This window comes from Onychomys torridus, chromosome 8 (genome assembly GCF_903995425.1).
Source record: "Onychomys torridus chromosome 8, mOncTor1.1, whole genome shotgun sequence".
NCBI lineage: Eukaryota > Metazoa > Chordata > Mammalia > Rodentia > Cricetidae > Onychomys > Onychomys torridus.
Window position 1 is genome coordinate 75350558 of NC_050450.1, and position 13576 is coordinate 75364133.

At 40.8% G+C, this 13576-nt stretch overlaps 1 protein-coding gene across 1 annotated transcript; it reads left to right on the top strand.

The window, feature by feature from the left end:
• Ska2 (spindle and kinetochore associated complex subunit 2) lies at positions 1-13308 on the top strand. The gene is made up of 4 exons (XM_036194600.1): positions 1-96; positions 6433-6519; positions 8883-9059; positions 12846-13308. The coding sequence occupies exons 1-4, from the start codon at positions 64-66 to the stop codon at positions 12912-12914; spliced, it is 366 nt and encodes a 121-aa protein (XP_036050493.1). The 5' UTR covers positions 1-63; the 3' UTR covers positions 12915-13308.
• Positions 13309-13576: the final 268 nt, after the last annotated feature.

Genomic DNA, 13576 nt, shown 5'->3' on the forward strand with positions numbered 1-13576 from the left:
TCAGTGCTAGCACGGCTTGCAGCTTAAGCGCCTCCGCGGTCTGAGGAATGTCAACTATTCAACATGGAGGCGGAGGTCGATAAGCTGGAACTGATGGTGAGTGGAGAGTGAAGGAAACCTATTGGGTAATTTGTTTTCTCCTCCAAAGGCCTAGAGGGTGAGGCGCGACTTGGAGCCGTCGGAAACTCCGGGTGGCGGAGGCTGGGAACTGAATCGAGTTCCTTCCTCCTGCTTCGAACGGAGCCACCGCCGCCTTGGTCTCTCTTAACCGCCGAGGGGGAAGGGGTTACATCCGGGGAACTCGTGAGGGAAATGGCGGGAGATGTGGAGGGTGTGGGCCTTTGTAATTCCCTGGGCTTCGCTTTCACCTCCACCGGCTCCACGAGCCGCGCCCGGGGCCGACACCGTCTCCTCTATTTCCACCTTTCTCCCCGAAATGTGCCTGGAGCGGTCTTTAAAAGCCCTGCGGTGGAGAGCGGTCGTTCACGTTTCCCGCAAAGGGCGATGGAGGAGGAGGTGGGGCAGAAGTCCAGGGGCGCCGAAATTGGGGCTCCACTCTTCACGTCCTCGAGGGCGAGCCGGGACGGTCTGAAAGAGGACGCTAGACTCGCACGGAAAACTTGCCCGCCGTCCCGCAGCCCCGGCTCCGTGCGGCTCGGAGGTGGCGTGGGAGAGGAGCGAGCACCCAGCCTGGAGCTCCTTCCTGCAGCGCGGGCGGCATCGCCAGGCCAGGCCGGCTGCTTTCGAGCTGCCCACTCTCTTTCCTCTTGCAAGTGGAGGCCGGCACTGAGGACCTCGGTGGCCGCTGGCGTGGCTGGCGTGCACTCGCCCAGCCCAGGGGCCTTCTAGTTTTCTCTGCGAGGGTTTCCCAGTTCCTCGTTCTCCTTATTCTCGCCCTCCCATCTTTGCACTGGACGCTTGGTCTCCGCGCCTTTTTTCTTAGTTCCCTTCTTCAGTCTTCGGTCTTCTTTTGCATGATCGCTTTCCTTCCAGATTGGAATAGCATCCTCAAAAGCACAGAATGTGAAGGGATCACTGAGTTCCCCCAGGTCCTTAAATAACAAGATTAATATGAAAAGTAAAACACTTCTTCCTTCGCTCGTAATCTGTCCTTCTTCCCTCCGCCTAGGTATCTGGTGCGTCTGTGCTATACTCTCTCCAAGGAATATCGTGTGTCTGTAACTTCTGCCTTGGAAAGGACTTTGGGGTGATCCTGGAAGATAGGATCACCCACCCCCATTCTCACTCTAGAAAGTGTGAGGCCTCAGTTCCTTTTCTCTTGCGTTAAGGAATTCAGGTGTTCGACATACATTTTATTACAGGGCTTTCAGTTGCTTTTATTAACATTGTATTTTAAACTTCGTGGAGGGAGTATGGGAAGCGGGGGTGGGGGGGTGGGGAGGTGGGGGACGGGGACGGGGGAGAAGAATTTTCTGCAGCTTTCCTAATCTTGAAAAATGAATAGTTGACTTAAAGGGTTTGTGTGTGTGTGTGTGTGTGTGTGTGTGTGTGTGTGTGTGTGTGTGTGTGTGAATATAGTAATATATTAATATTAACACACACAAAACGTTAAGTATTGTTAAATATTGTGGTTAGTCAACAGGCATGTACATTCTCTTGTTGCTCTCCCACATTATGAAGTCCTTCCTTTAGAGTAGGTGAAGATAGTTTTGCCTTGTTAGAGGCTAATTCTGTTTTTAACAGGTTATTTTCTTTAGTTGGTTAATTAATTTCAAAGCTTTATCTAGCCTTCCCAGTACAATCAATACTCAGACTTTTAAAAGATATTGAGCAGATTATCTTAAGGAAAACACAAACATCCGGCAGAAAGTAAGTTTTAGGAAGTTAAGAGGTTGTTGAACTTTAACGTTTTAGATATTGTCTGAATTAGAGGTAGCTTTAAAATTTCTTTTTGCAGAGAATGAAAGGAAAGCAGCTTTTCCTTTGTGAGATTTCCTGAAATATACTTAGCACTTTAATTTTCCAAGTTATTATTTTTCATAATCAAGGACTTAAAAAGCAAAATCAATTTTTAATCATGATTTTCAATATTAACTTTAGCTTTTTATTAACCAGACAGCAAAAGACATTTCATCTTCAAATGTACCATGTTCTCAAAAGAAAAAAAAATATGTATCTGTTGAAATTGTAGTTTCTAAGCCAAAGATAAATGGGGTAAAAGTCTTTACATCATTTAAAAGATTTTCTAAGGAGCCCTTGGATTTATAATAGGAGTGCATGACGTTGTAAAGGCAATAGTTCTTCTAACTCTGTAAAACATCTAATCTGAATGATTTTTTTTTGTATTTTTCTTGTGTTAATATCTAATTCAGAAAATTAAATTTGCCTTTTAAACACTTGTCTTTCAAACCCAGTGCTTGGTTAGCATAGTTAAATATTCCCAAATTTGAGTTTTGTGACCCAGGATCTGAGGATAAGTATCCAATGTTCCAGCTCTTTTGAGTCTATTTTTTTTAAGCAGGTTTAATCTGTTTAAGTAGCTGAACTGGAGCATTTAAAGGAAGGTCAATGAAAACAATGGGAATGTATTTTTGCATCAGTCAACATTACTAATGGTGGAATAAGCTCATTGTAGGGTAACCTTTGTTCTCTGACATTCTCCCTTCACTAACTGATTGAGTGGCGGTTGTCTCCTGCCCTCCTTTTGTGATACTCCCTGGGATTGTTCACAAAAGGCAGTGTAATAGGATGCTTGGATTCTGTTTCTGGGTTTACATTTGACTTTTAGGGAAACTTATTTTATCCCTCTCATTGTTTTCTTGATATTTCTAAGTTTGAAGGGAATGGATATGCTTTTCTTCACTTCATAGGATATTTTAAGAGTTAAACTGAAAGATTAAAAATCCTCTTGCCTAGTATTAGGTTATGTTGGGTTAATATTCTGTTAAGAATATGTCAGTTCCCTGATACTCTCCTCCTTTTTTGTATTAGCCCTCAATAAACTCTTGAGTTAAAGAGGCACAAGATTTAAGGGCTATGTGTGCACGTATATTAGCCATAAAGATAAATTGGGTATATAGTCATTTATTTTCTTTTTTTTTTTTTAATGAATATGAGTGTTTTGCCTACATATATTTATGTCTGTGCATGACATGTGTGCCTGATACCCGAGGAGGTCAGAAGAGGGATTGGATCCCTTGGAACTGTTATGGATGATTTTGGGCTGCCAAGTGCGCGCTAGGAATAGAACCCAGGACCTCTGCAAGAACAGGTGCTCTTAACCACTGAATCATCTCTCCAGCCCTTTGCATTTATTTTCTTTGAAGTAATTACCCAAAGGGCTTGCTTTCTATGGTAGGCAACCAATTGCTTTGGAAGAAGAGGTAACCGACATTACATTTCAGCAGACCAGAAAGATTTTTTTCATACATTTGCCTCAGTAGTAATCATCGCTGATTTTGTTAATATTAGTTCTCAAGTATTACTGATGCCCATGTCAGTTACTAAAGGCTCAGGACATACTACAAAATTCCTTTACATCTGTGCATGTTTATGTTTGAATGCTGCTGCTTACTTACATGTTAGGTATCAAAAACCAATTATCACTTGGGCTTTAAGTCTTTTTACTCTTCAAAAAAATGAACTTGGGTAAAAATGTTTTTAGGTTTTGGATGTCTGCTGACCAAAAATGGCAACTCAACTCTAAAGCTTTTGCACACTGAGACTTCCATTCCTTCCCTGCTCACTACTGCTGGCGAATGCTCTGACTTTATTGCACTACTGTTCTTTACAGCTAGCAGTGCAATAGTATTGTCAAAGCATCCGAAAGCAGGCCGCACACCTTGTTCAGTTCTTGTCTTACATCTATATTATTTATGAAAATTTTTCTGTAGCTTTCAGTGCTGAAAACTGTATAATTTTGTTACCAGGTATATTTTTAAAAGTCATCCTTTGAAAAAGATAACATTAAAGATTCATTACTGTATTGCACTGAAAATTCATTACTGTATGTTTAAAATCATGGCTTGTCTAAATGAATAGTACTTTGTAATTTGCTTCTTTTTGTAACAGACTTGGATGGGTTCTGGCAACGTTTAGGTCTCATTAGATTGTATGAGTTGGTAAGTGATAAATGGTCTCATGGCTGTCTACTATGGTAACACCCTGTCTTAGTGTTAATTTTGAAGTTATATAGGAAATGCTTAGATTAAAAACTTAGGAAAGGGGACTAGAGAGATGGTTCAGCAGTTAAGAGCACTACAGAGGACCTGAGTTCCCTTCCCAGCATCCACATCTGGTAGCTCACAGCCACTTGTAAATCCAGCTCCAGGGCATTCAGTACCATCTTCTGGCCTCTGCAGGCACACAGATGCAAAGTCACACATTGATACAAACACACAATAATAAAATCTTCAAAACTTGCAAGACATGCTTGATCATTTTAATTATAAAATAGAAACCATCATTTTTTGGTAATGCTTAATGCACATTTTATGTAAGTAAAACTCAAAATTTTAAGTGTACACTGTGATGAGTTTTGGCAAATGTCTACAATCAGATAACAACCTCCGCTACTAAGCTATAAAACATTTTCATCATAGTGAAAAGCTCCTGCAGTTTCTTCTCAAACGGCAGTTTTCTAAGCTTTCTTATGGATGGGCTAACACATTCGTTGGTCTTTTGTGTTGGCCTTCTTGAACTTACTGTAAGTACTTTTGTCATTTTATCTCTGTTGCATGCATTGATAACTGACTCCTTTTTGTTGCTGAGTAGTATTCTATTGTATAAAGTCTGACAAATTGTTTCTGGGGTCATTTCCAGGCTTTGTCTATTATGAATAAAATTGTTGCAAGCATTAAATGTTTTTGTGTGGACATAATTTCTTATTTCTTTTGTGTAAATACTGAGAAATGGGATTACTAGGTACTGTGAATATATATTTGATTTTGTAAGAAATTGCTAAAATTAGCTGGGCAGTGATGGCACACGCCTTAATCCTAGCACTTGGGAGGCAGCGACAGGCATATCTCTGAGTTTGATGCCAGCCTGGTCTACACAGCTGGTTCCAGGACAGCCAGGGCTACACACAGAAACCCTGTCTCAAAAGAAAACAAACAACAACAAAAACAAAAAAGAGAAGAAATTGATAAAACCTTTTTCATAGTCACCTTAATGATACTGAACATTTTTCATGTGTTTATTTGCAACTGATGTATCTTCTTTAATGTCTTTCTTAAAGTCTTCTGGCATTCCTGCATACATACATGTACATACATGCATCCATGTAAACTACACACAGACCCATACACATTTTTTTCTCAATCCAAGGTTGCTAATATTTATATTTTTTTCCTTGGAGATTTGTGGTTTGGGGGCTAGGGGCTGGTGGTTCTTTTTTTTTTTCTTTTTCTCGAGACAGGGTTTCTCTCTGTAGCTTTGGAGCCTGTCCTGGACTAGCTCTGTAGACCAGGCTGGCCTCGAACTCACAGAGATCCCCCTGGCTGTGCCTCCTGAGTGCTGGGATGAAAGGCATGCGCCACTGCTGCCTGTCCCCAAATTAAATCTTAACAAAAAGATTTAACATGACCCAGTATACAGCTTATGTATATGTGTATGGGTGCACATGCATGGTGCATGTGTTAAAGTCAAACTTGGATGAGTGAGTTCTTTGCTTCCACCAGACAGGTGCTTGGGATGGATGTAGCTTGGAGAATCATACAGAAGGCCCTGAGACCAGTAGCGCTGCCTGAAATAGGATAATGGAGGCACATAGGCCTTCTCTAACCCCAGCCACTCTGGAGGGATAAACTGGAGGATTAAGATTTCAAGGTCAGGCCAGCGATGGTGCTGCACGCCTTTAATCCCAGCACTCAGGAGGTAGAGCCAGGCGGATCTCTGTGAGTTCGAGGACAGCCTGGGCTACAGAGTGAGTTCCAGGAAAGGCACAAAGCTACATACACAGAGAAACCCTGTCTCAAACAGAAAAAAGAAAAAAAGATTTCAAGCTCAGCTGGGTGTGGTGGCACACGCCTTAGGTCTCAGTGCTGGCTCCGGAGGCAGAGGCAGGCAGATCTCTGTGAATTCGAGGACAGCCAGGGCTATACAGAGAAACCCTAAAGATTTGAAGCTCATTTTCTGCTGTAGCCAGCCCTAGGTATACCTGGTTTACATTAAACCCTGTTTCAGACCAACAAAAGCTTAAGTCCTTCCTTCCACCATATGGATCTGGGATTGAACGCAGATCATCAGGCTTGACTACAGGCATCTTCACCTGCTGGGTTGTCAAGAAATTCAACATAGCCCTAGTTTTAAGTTTTTAATGGAGCATAAATATTATGGGTATTATTTGCTTTATATACTACAAGTTAAAATGAGTGTCATATATTAAAATATTCAAGGATTTGAGGATGAATAATTTTGCTTACTAATATATTTTTGTTAACTAAATAATATATGTGTGCTGATTTTTAGTTCCAGAAAGCTGATTCTGATTTGGATTACATTCAATATAGGCTGGAATATGAAATCAAGACTAATCACCCAGATTCAGCAAGAGAGGTAACTGGGAAATAAAGTAAATTTTTGTTTTGCTTTTTTCAAGACACAGAGTCTCACTCATTAAGTAGCCCTGGCTGTCCTGGAACTCACTATGTAGACCAGCCTGACCTCAACTTCAAATATCTGCCTGTCTCTGCCTCCCGAGTGGTGGCATTAAAGGCATACACCACTATGCCCGGATAGGTAGATCTTTTTAATAGAATACTTTGTACAAACATTTTCTGGTAATATCTCTAGTAGTAATATATTCTAAATTATTAAGAACCAAGCTTTTCTTATAAGTGCTAGGTTTGTAGAGGCACAAAATCTTGTTTTGATGGAAGATTGCTCATTGGATACTGAAGTGATTGTACTTTTTCATATTTTCCCAAGGGATGTAGGAACATATGTTTACAGAATGACATGTATTAAATGGTTTTTGTTTGTTTGTTTTTGTTTTTGTTTTTGAGACAGGGTTTCTTTGTGTAACTCTGGCTGTCCTGGAACTCACTCTGTAGATCAGACTGGCCTTAATTCACAGAGATCCGCCTGGCTCTGCCTCCCGAGTGCTGGGATTTAAGGCATGTGCTACCACCGCTGGCTTATGTGCTAACTTTTAAAAACAGTTAATGAACTCAGATGTATAAGTCAGGAGGAAGCCTCTGAAGTGACAAGACAGAATATTTCTACTTCTAGAATAGTGGTTCATAATTTAAAGAGAGGAGGGTTAGTAGTCATGATAGTCTCTGGGGAAGATTATATGCTTGAATAAAGTTATGTATTTTTACTGGTCCTCCCAGCCCACCCCTCGGCTTTCTTTCTGCTTGACACAATCCATGGTCATCTGGGAGGAACTTCATTTGAAAAAAACTCTTTGTCAGACTGACCTATAAGCAAGTCTGTGAGCATTTTCTTTTGTTAATGATTGCTGGGGTATGGCCCAGCTCACAGTAGGCAGGTGGTCCTGGGTTGTATAAGAAAGCAAGCTGAGGGGCTGGAGAGATGGCTCAGAGGTCCTGAGTTCAATTCCCAGCACCCCTATGGTAGCTCACAACCATCTGTAATGAGATCTGGCACCCTCTTCTGGCCTGCATGTATCCATGCAGGCAGAACACTGTATACATATGTACATAGAGCACTTGTACACATAAAAAAGATAAATAAATCAAGTGAGGAAGCAGCACCCTCCATGGCCTCTGCTTCCATTCCTGCCTCCAGGTTCCTGCTTGAGTTTCTGCCCTGACTTCCGTTGAGGATGGACTGATTGGGACGAGGAAGCTAAATAAACTATTTCCTCCCAGAGATGGTTTTAGTCCGTGTTTTATTGCAGCAATAGAAAGCAAACCAGAGCAGTAGTTAAGGTTACATTGTACAGAGATCACCAACTTTATCTATTTAATTTTGAGGAAGAGCCTCGTGTGGCTTAGTCTGGTCTTGATTTCTGGGCTTAAGTGAGATCCCTTGCCTCAGCCCCCTGAGCAGCTGGAATTATAGATACATGCCCGCTGCATCAGAACTCTGTTTACCTACCATAAATTCATGCCTTCCAAGTATGCATGTCCATGGGAAAGAGGAAACAGTCTCCATGCATCATCAGTTGATAGTATCCTTGACAGTAGATAGAAACTAGCACCTTTGAATGTAGAAAATCTATACATTAAAGGAATTACTGTAGGCCATAATTGTCAGTACTTGGGAGACAGGCAGGAGCATTGCTATACATTTTTAGCTAGCCTCTTTATCTGGGTTCAGGGCATTTGGGTCTGCATAGTGAGACTATCGAAAAACGAAAGAATTAAACAATAGCAGAATTTCAAACAAAACTTTGGCCAGCCTCAACTTTGAACAAACAAATGCAGTAAGGTATACAATTCAGTGGACTGTAGTCCTTTAGCTGTTCCCACAGTAATTAAAAAAAATTATTACTAGTCTGGGTGGTGGTGGTGTACGCCTTTAATCCCAGCACACAAGAGACAGAGGCACATGGATCTCTGTAAGTTCGAGGCCAGCATGGTCTACAAATCTAGTTACAGAACAGCTAGGGTTTGTTATACAGAGAAATTCCATCTGGAATCCACCCTCCTCCCCAAATTACGTGTGTGTGTGTGTGTGTGTGTGTGTGTGTGTGTGTGTGTGTGTGTGTACACAAAAACAGGAGTAGCTTTAATCCCAGTACTCGGGAGGCAGAAGCAGGTGGATTTTTCTGAGTTCCAGGTCAGCATGGTCTACATAGCAATTTTTAGACTAACCAGGGTTGTATAGTAAAATAGTGGTGACCAAACAAATATTTGGTAGAATGTGTTGTACATATTAATTTTTGAAAATAAGTTTAATTTTCTCACTACATTATTTAACATATATTAACCTTATTTTTTCTGATGTAGAAAAATGCAGTTGCAATTTTAAAGGAATTATCAGCAATAAAGTCTCGATATCAAGCTTTGTGTGCACGCTTTAAGCCACTTTCTGTTGAGCAAACAGAGAGTAAGAGCCGCATTTGTGCTACTCTGAGCAAGACAATGACCATGATACAGGAACTACAAAAGCACACAGACCTGGAGGTAATGTTTGTAGTTGACAGACTGGACTTGTGAAGTTTTAGTTGTGAATACTGTTTTAAAAAAGAAAACCCCAGTATGCTTTGCTGCGTCCATGCACGGCTTCCGGACACTTGGATGTGACTGAGGTGGTGAGGGAATGAAGAAAAGACAGACACACAGACAGAAATGCTGGGATTTGGTAGCCTGACTCTAGAGAAGCCTTAGTATCCGAGAAGCACAGTGTGTTTATTATATAGAGTTGAGCAGAGGGCAGGGGAATTGCACACGGGCGAACAATGAAGTAGGGATATTACATACAGAATTTATGGTGTACAGCTAGTTCTAGAAGGCAGGTTTAGCTAATGGGGAGGAGCCATCTCTACAGGGAAGCAGTTTTCAGGCCGTCTATATCTGGGGAGAAGAAGCTATGGTGGACATTTTCTGCACACTGTCAACATCCATACTCAGACCAGAGGAAGGCTTTGCCATTCCTTCAAGGGTCTGTGGCTCAAGGGTATTTTACATGGCTGGCTCATGTCAACAACACAGATCCACTCAGGACTTCAGTCACTCATGGCTTACTCTACTTCCTACAATAGAATGTAAAATTTAGTGGTTAGTTTATTCTTTCTTTCTTTTTTTTTTTTTTGGAGCTGAGGTTTGAACGCTCTACCACTGAGGTAAATCCCCAACCTAGTAGTTAGTTTAAACTATTGATAGAAATTGAATTTTTTGATTCCCTAAAACTTATTGCTTTTGTTTTTAGTAAAAGAAGAGAGAAAGAAATCATGTCGATTTGACTTGGTTAGTGAAAAGGGGTACTGTTTTGGGCTTTATAACCATGGCAGAAGAGAAAATTTAAATTTACTAAACTTATAAAATGAAGCAACTCTCTTTTTTGTTTCTGGAGATAGGACAGTCTCATTGTGTAGTACTATCTTGGACTCAAACCAATCCTCCTGCCTCAGCCTCCTGAGTGCTGGATTATAGACATGTGCCACCACCCTGGGATTCTCCTTGTTTATAGAGGAACTAGTAAGTGTTTGATGCAAAGTCAGGCAGAGTGGCAAGCATCAAATCCCAGCACTTGGGAGGTGGAGGTAGCAACAAAACCCTCTCCCCTCAAAAAAAGTTACAGGCTCATTTGATCTATACAGTGAGTTCCAGGACCAGGCAGGGAGACTCTTTCTTAAAGAAAAACTCAACAACAAACTGTTGAAGGCCAGCTTGGGCTACAGAGTAAGATCCTGCCTCAAACAACAACAAACAAAAAAACAAAACAAAACCAACCAACCAACCAAACAAACAAACAAAAAACCCACAAAGGGCTGAAGATGTACAGTGCTTGCCCAACATGCATGAGGCCTCAGGTTCAGTCCATGGAACTATATAAACCGGGCATGGTGGGCTACATGTGTTATCGCAGCACCTGAAGCAGAAGGATAGGAAGTTTGAGGTCATCCTTGTCTACAAAAGGGGTTTGAGGACAGTCTGATACACATGAGATTCTGTCTGAAAAAATGGAAGGAGGGGAGTGAGGGGCGGGGGAAGCATCATAACTAGTAAGACATCAAATGTTGATGGTACACCCCTGTAATCTCATCTCTTGAAAAACTGAAGGACTCATAATTCCAGGCCAATTGGGGCTACATAGCAAGACACTGTCTCAAAAGGCAAAAAAACCCCAAAAACCCAAACAAAAAATAACAAAACACACGTAGATGATTTCTTGATCTATTTTTTGTTATTGGTTTTGTTTGTTTCAAATGCATGTAGCCTTGGCCAGTCTGGAACTCAATATGTAGACCATAGACCAGGTTGATCTTGAATTTAGAGAGCTCTGCCTGTCTCAGCCTTCCAAATGCTAGGATTAAAGGCATCTACCACCATGCCTGCCCTGGCTCTAGACCTTTCATTGTGTGTTGGGGGATCAAACTCTGCCTTGTTCATGCTAGGGAAGCACTCTACCATGGAGCTGTGTCCTGCTGGGTTTTTGTTTGTTTTGTTCTTTTTTTTTTTGCCAGAGCTGAGGATCGAACCCAGGGCCTTGTGCCACTGAGCTAAATTGTCAACCCCTTGATATCTTATACAAATGCTACTAAATCATTCAGGTAAATCTTAGTGCCTAGCTCAGTAGCTGATGTTTTATACCACAACCTATGTGAGAAGTCTAGACACATCAGGTCATAAGTTCACAATTGTAAGGATTCTTAAGCCGAGTATTATGGAGATGATGCTTGAAAGAGAGGATGAAGAAGGTACTGCTTATCCTTTCATGCTCACTCGTTCCAGGAAAGGAATCAAAATACCCCAAAACAACAGTTACATCAAACTCCAGACTGATTAAGTTGGGCTTAATTCTGGGAAAAAGACTTTGAGGACTTATTAAATTTATGGCCTGAGAATTCTTCCCTAGTAATCTTAGGAATAACAGGGATTTATTGAGAATATGTTTTCCCATATTAATACCATTCCATTATTTGGAGTAGATTTCTGCATTATGTGGGTTGTGGAATAAGTGTTTATAATTTTATACATATGAACATGTTGGGCCAATGTTGATCTGTTAAACCAGCTGCATAGAAGAATAGTGGGATGTTGGAGAATGAGGCTATCCAATAACCACATGTGGCTATATAAATTTAAAAGTGGTTACATAAAATTGAAAATTCAGTTCTTCATTTCCTGTTCAAACTGCAGATACAGATTATTTCCAGCATCATGGGAAGTTTTATTGGATGGTGCTACCCTGGAGATGCTAATTCTGTAGTTCTGTCATGTTCCAGATTTGGCAGTCTCTCTAGAGATGACCTATATAATTAGGCCAGTTTGTAACTATTTCAGAGGTTTGAGCTGTAGCGTGTGTTATTTTCCCAAATAACCCTTTTCTCAGCCAACCTGTTGGTGTTCTGTGAAAATCCTTTATTGGTTATTTCATTCCCTTTTGTTTCGGCTCTTGCTCCCACCTGCTTTGAGTGGATAGTTACTTGTTTTCTCCTCATCTTTCTTATTACCCATCAGAGTACTTGCTTTTCTTTTCTTTTTCTCCCCCAGCTCCCCCAACCCCTCAGACAGGGTTTCTCTGTGTAGCTCTGGCTGACCTGGAATTCACTATGTAGACCAGGCTGTCCTCAACCTTAGAGACCTGCCAGTTTCTGCCTTCCAAGTGCTGCAATTAAAGGTGTTTGCCGCCACCATCCAGCTTCTTATTTTTTAAAATGTTTTTTTTTTGAGATGAGGTCTTCAAAATGTAGCACAAACTTATTTCTCTGGGGAAAATGTCATACTGTTTTGGTCCAAATTTCTTTTCCAAATATGGTATCCAAACATGAATTTAGTTCTATTAAATGATAGTCCTTAATTTAGTTTGATTTCTTTTTTTTTTTAAAACAAATTATTTATTTATTTGTATTTTATGTGCATTGGTGTTTTGCCTGCATGTGTCTGTGTGAGGATGTCAGAGCCCTGGAACTGGAGCTACAGACAGTTGTGAGCTGTTGTGTGGGTCCTGGGAATTGGACCCAGGTCTTTTGGCAGTGCAGTCAGTGCTCTTAACTGCAGAGCCATCTCTCCAGCCCAATTTGTTTGATTTCTTGATCTTGTTTGTATAGCCTAATTGCAAGTTCTTTGAAAGCTCAGTCCTGGTGTATAAATAGCCAAAGAGCTATTGTTTTCCCTTATCTTTCAAGTTTCATGATTACATATATAGTATAAGCTTACAAAAAACATCTGTGAGCAACGGATGTTTAACTCATTTAACAACCTCTGGAGGTTTTGGAACTAAATATTTTGTAATTTGTTTTCTAGCTAACTCCACTGACTGAAGAAGAGAAAGCTGTGACAGAGCAATTAAAATCTCACATGCCAGACTTATAAGACATGGAATTTTAAAACGGATTCTAATGGAGAAAAGATCAATTCCAAGATCAATTCAGCAAGATGTCTTATTTATGCTTGATGTCATTAATCCATCAAGGGGTGGGAGGCCGATGAGGAAGATGGAGATTTTCCTTGAGTGTCAGGATCGTGATACTTAGGGGAGGAAATAGTTCGAAGGGTGGATATCATATGACTAAAAGCCTAAAAGGATGGAATGGGAAGAAGATTGAAATACTGATGCCCATACTTAGTTTTGTGGGTTCAGGTAATGAAATCCCTTAATACTATTTTAATTTGTTTTCTTTTTTATATTTGGGATAATTTTAGATATTATGGGATTTTGTAAAAGAATATTTTTGTACATTTCAATCTGTTTTCAGGTGTTGTTTGTTTACTTTTTTGAGACAAGCTCTCACTATGTAGCTCTGGCTAGCCTTGGAGCTCACTATGTAGACCAGACTGGCATGAATCCTAGAGATGCCTGCTTCTGCCTCCTGAGTACTGGGATTAAAGGCATACCCTGCCACACTGGGCACTGTTTCTTTCTCCCCCTCTCTTTTTGAGACAAGATCTTATGTGATCCCAGGCTGGCTTCAGAATTGGTGTTGCCAAGGATAATCTTTTACTTTGCCTCTTCCAGAGTGCTAACTAGAGCCTGA

Bases quoted from the DNA above. Each gene is read 5' to 3' on its own strand.
- Ska2 (XM_036194600.1), top strand. From the start codon at position 64: ATGGAGGCGGAGGTCGATAAGCTGGAACTGATG. The intron at 97-6,432 runs GTGAGTGGAGAG...GCTGATTTTTAG, and splicing joins TCGATAAGCTGGAACTGATG to TTCCAGAAAGCTGATTCTGA. The intron at 6,520-8,882 runs GTAACTGGGAAA...TTTCTGATGTAG, and splicing joins ACCCAGATTCAGCAAGAGAG to AAAAATGCAGTTGCAATTTT.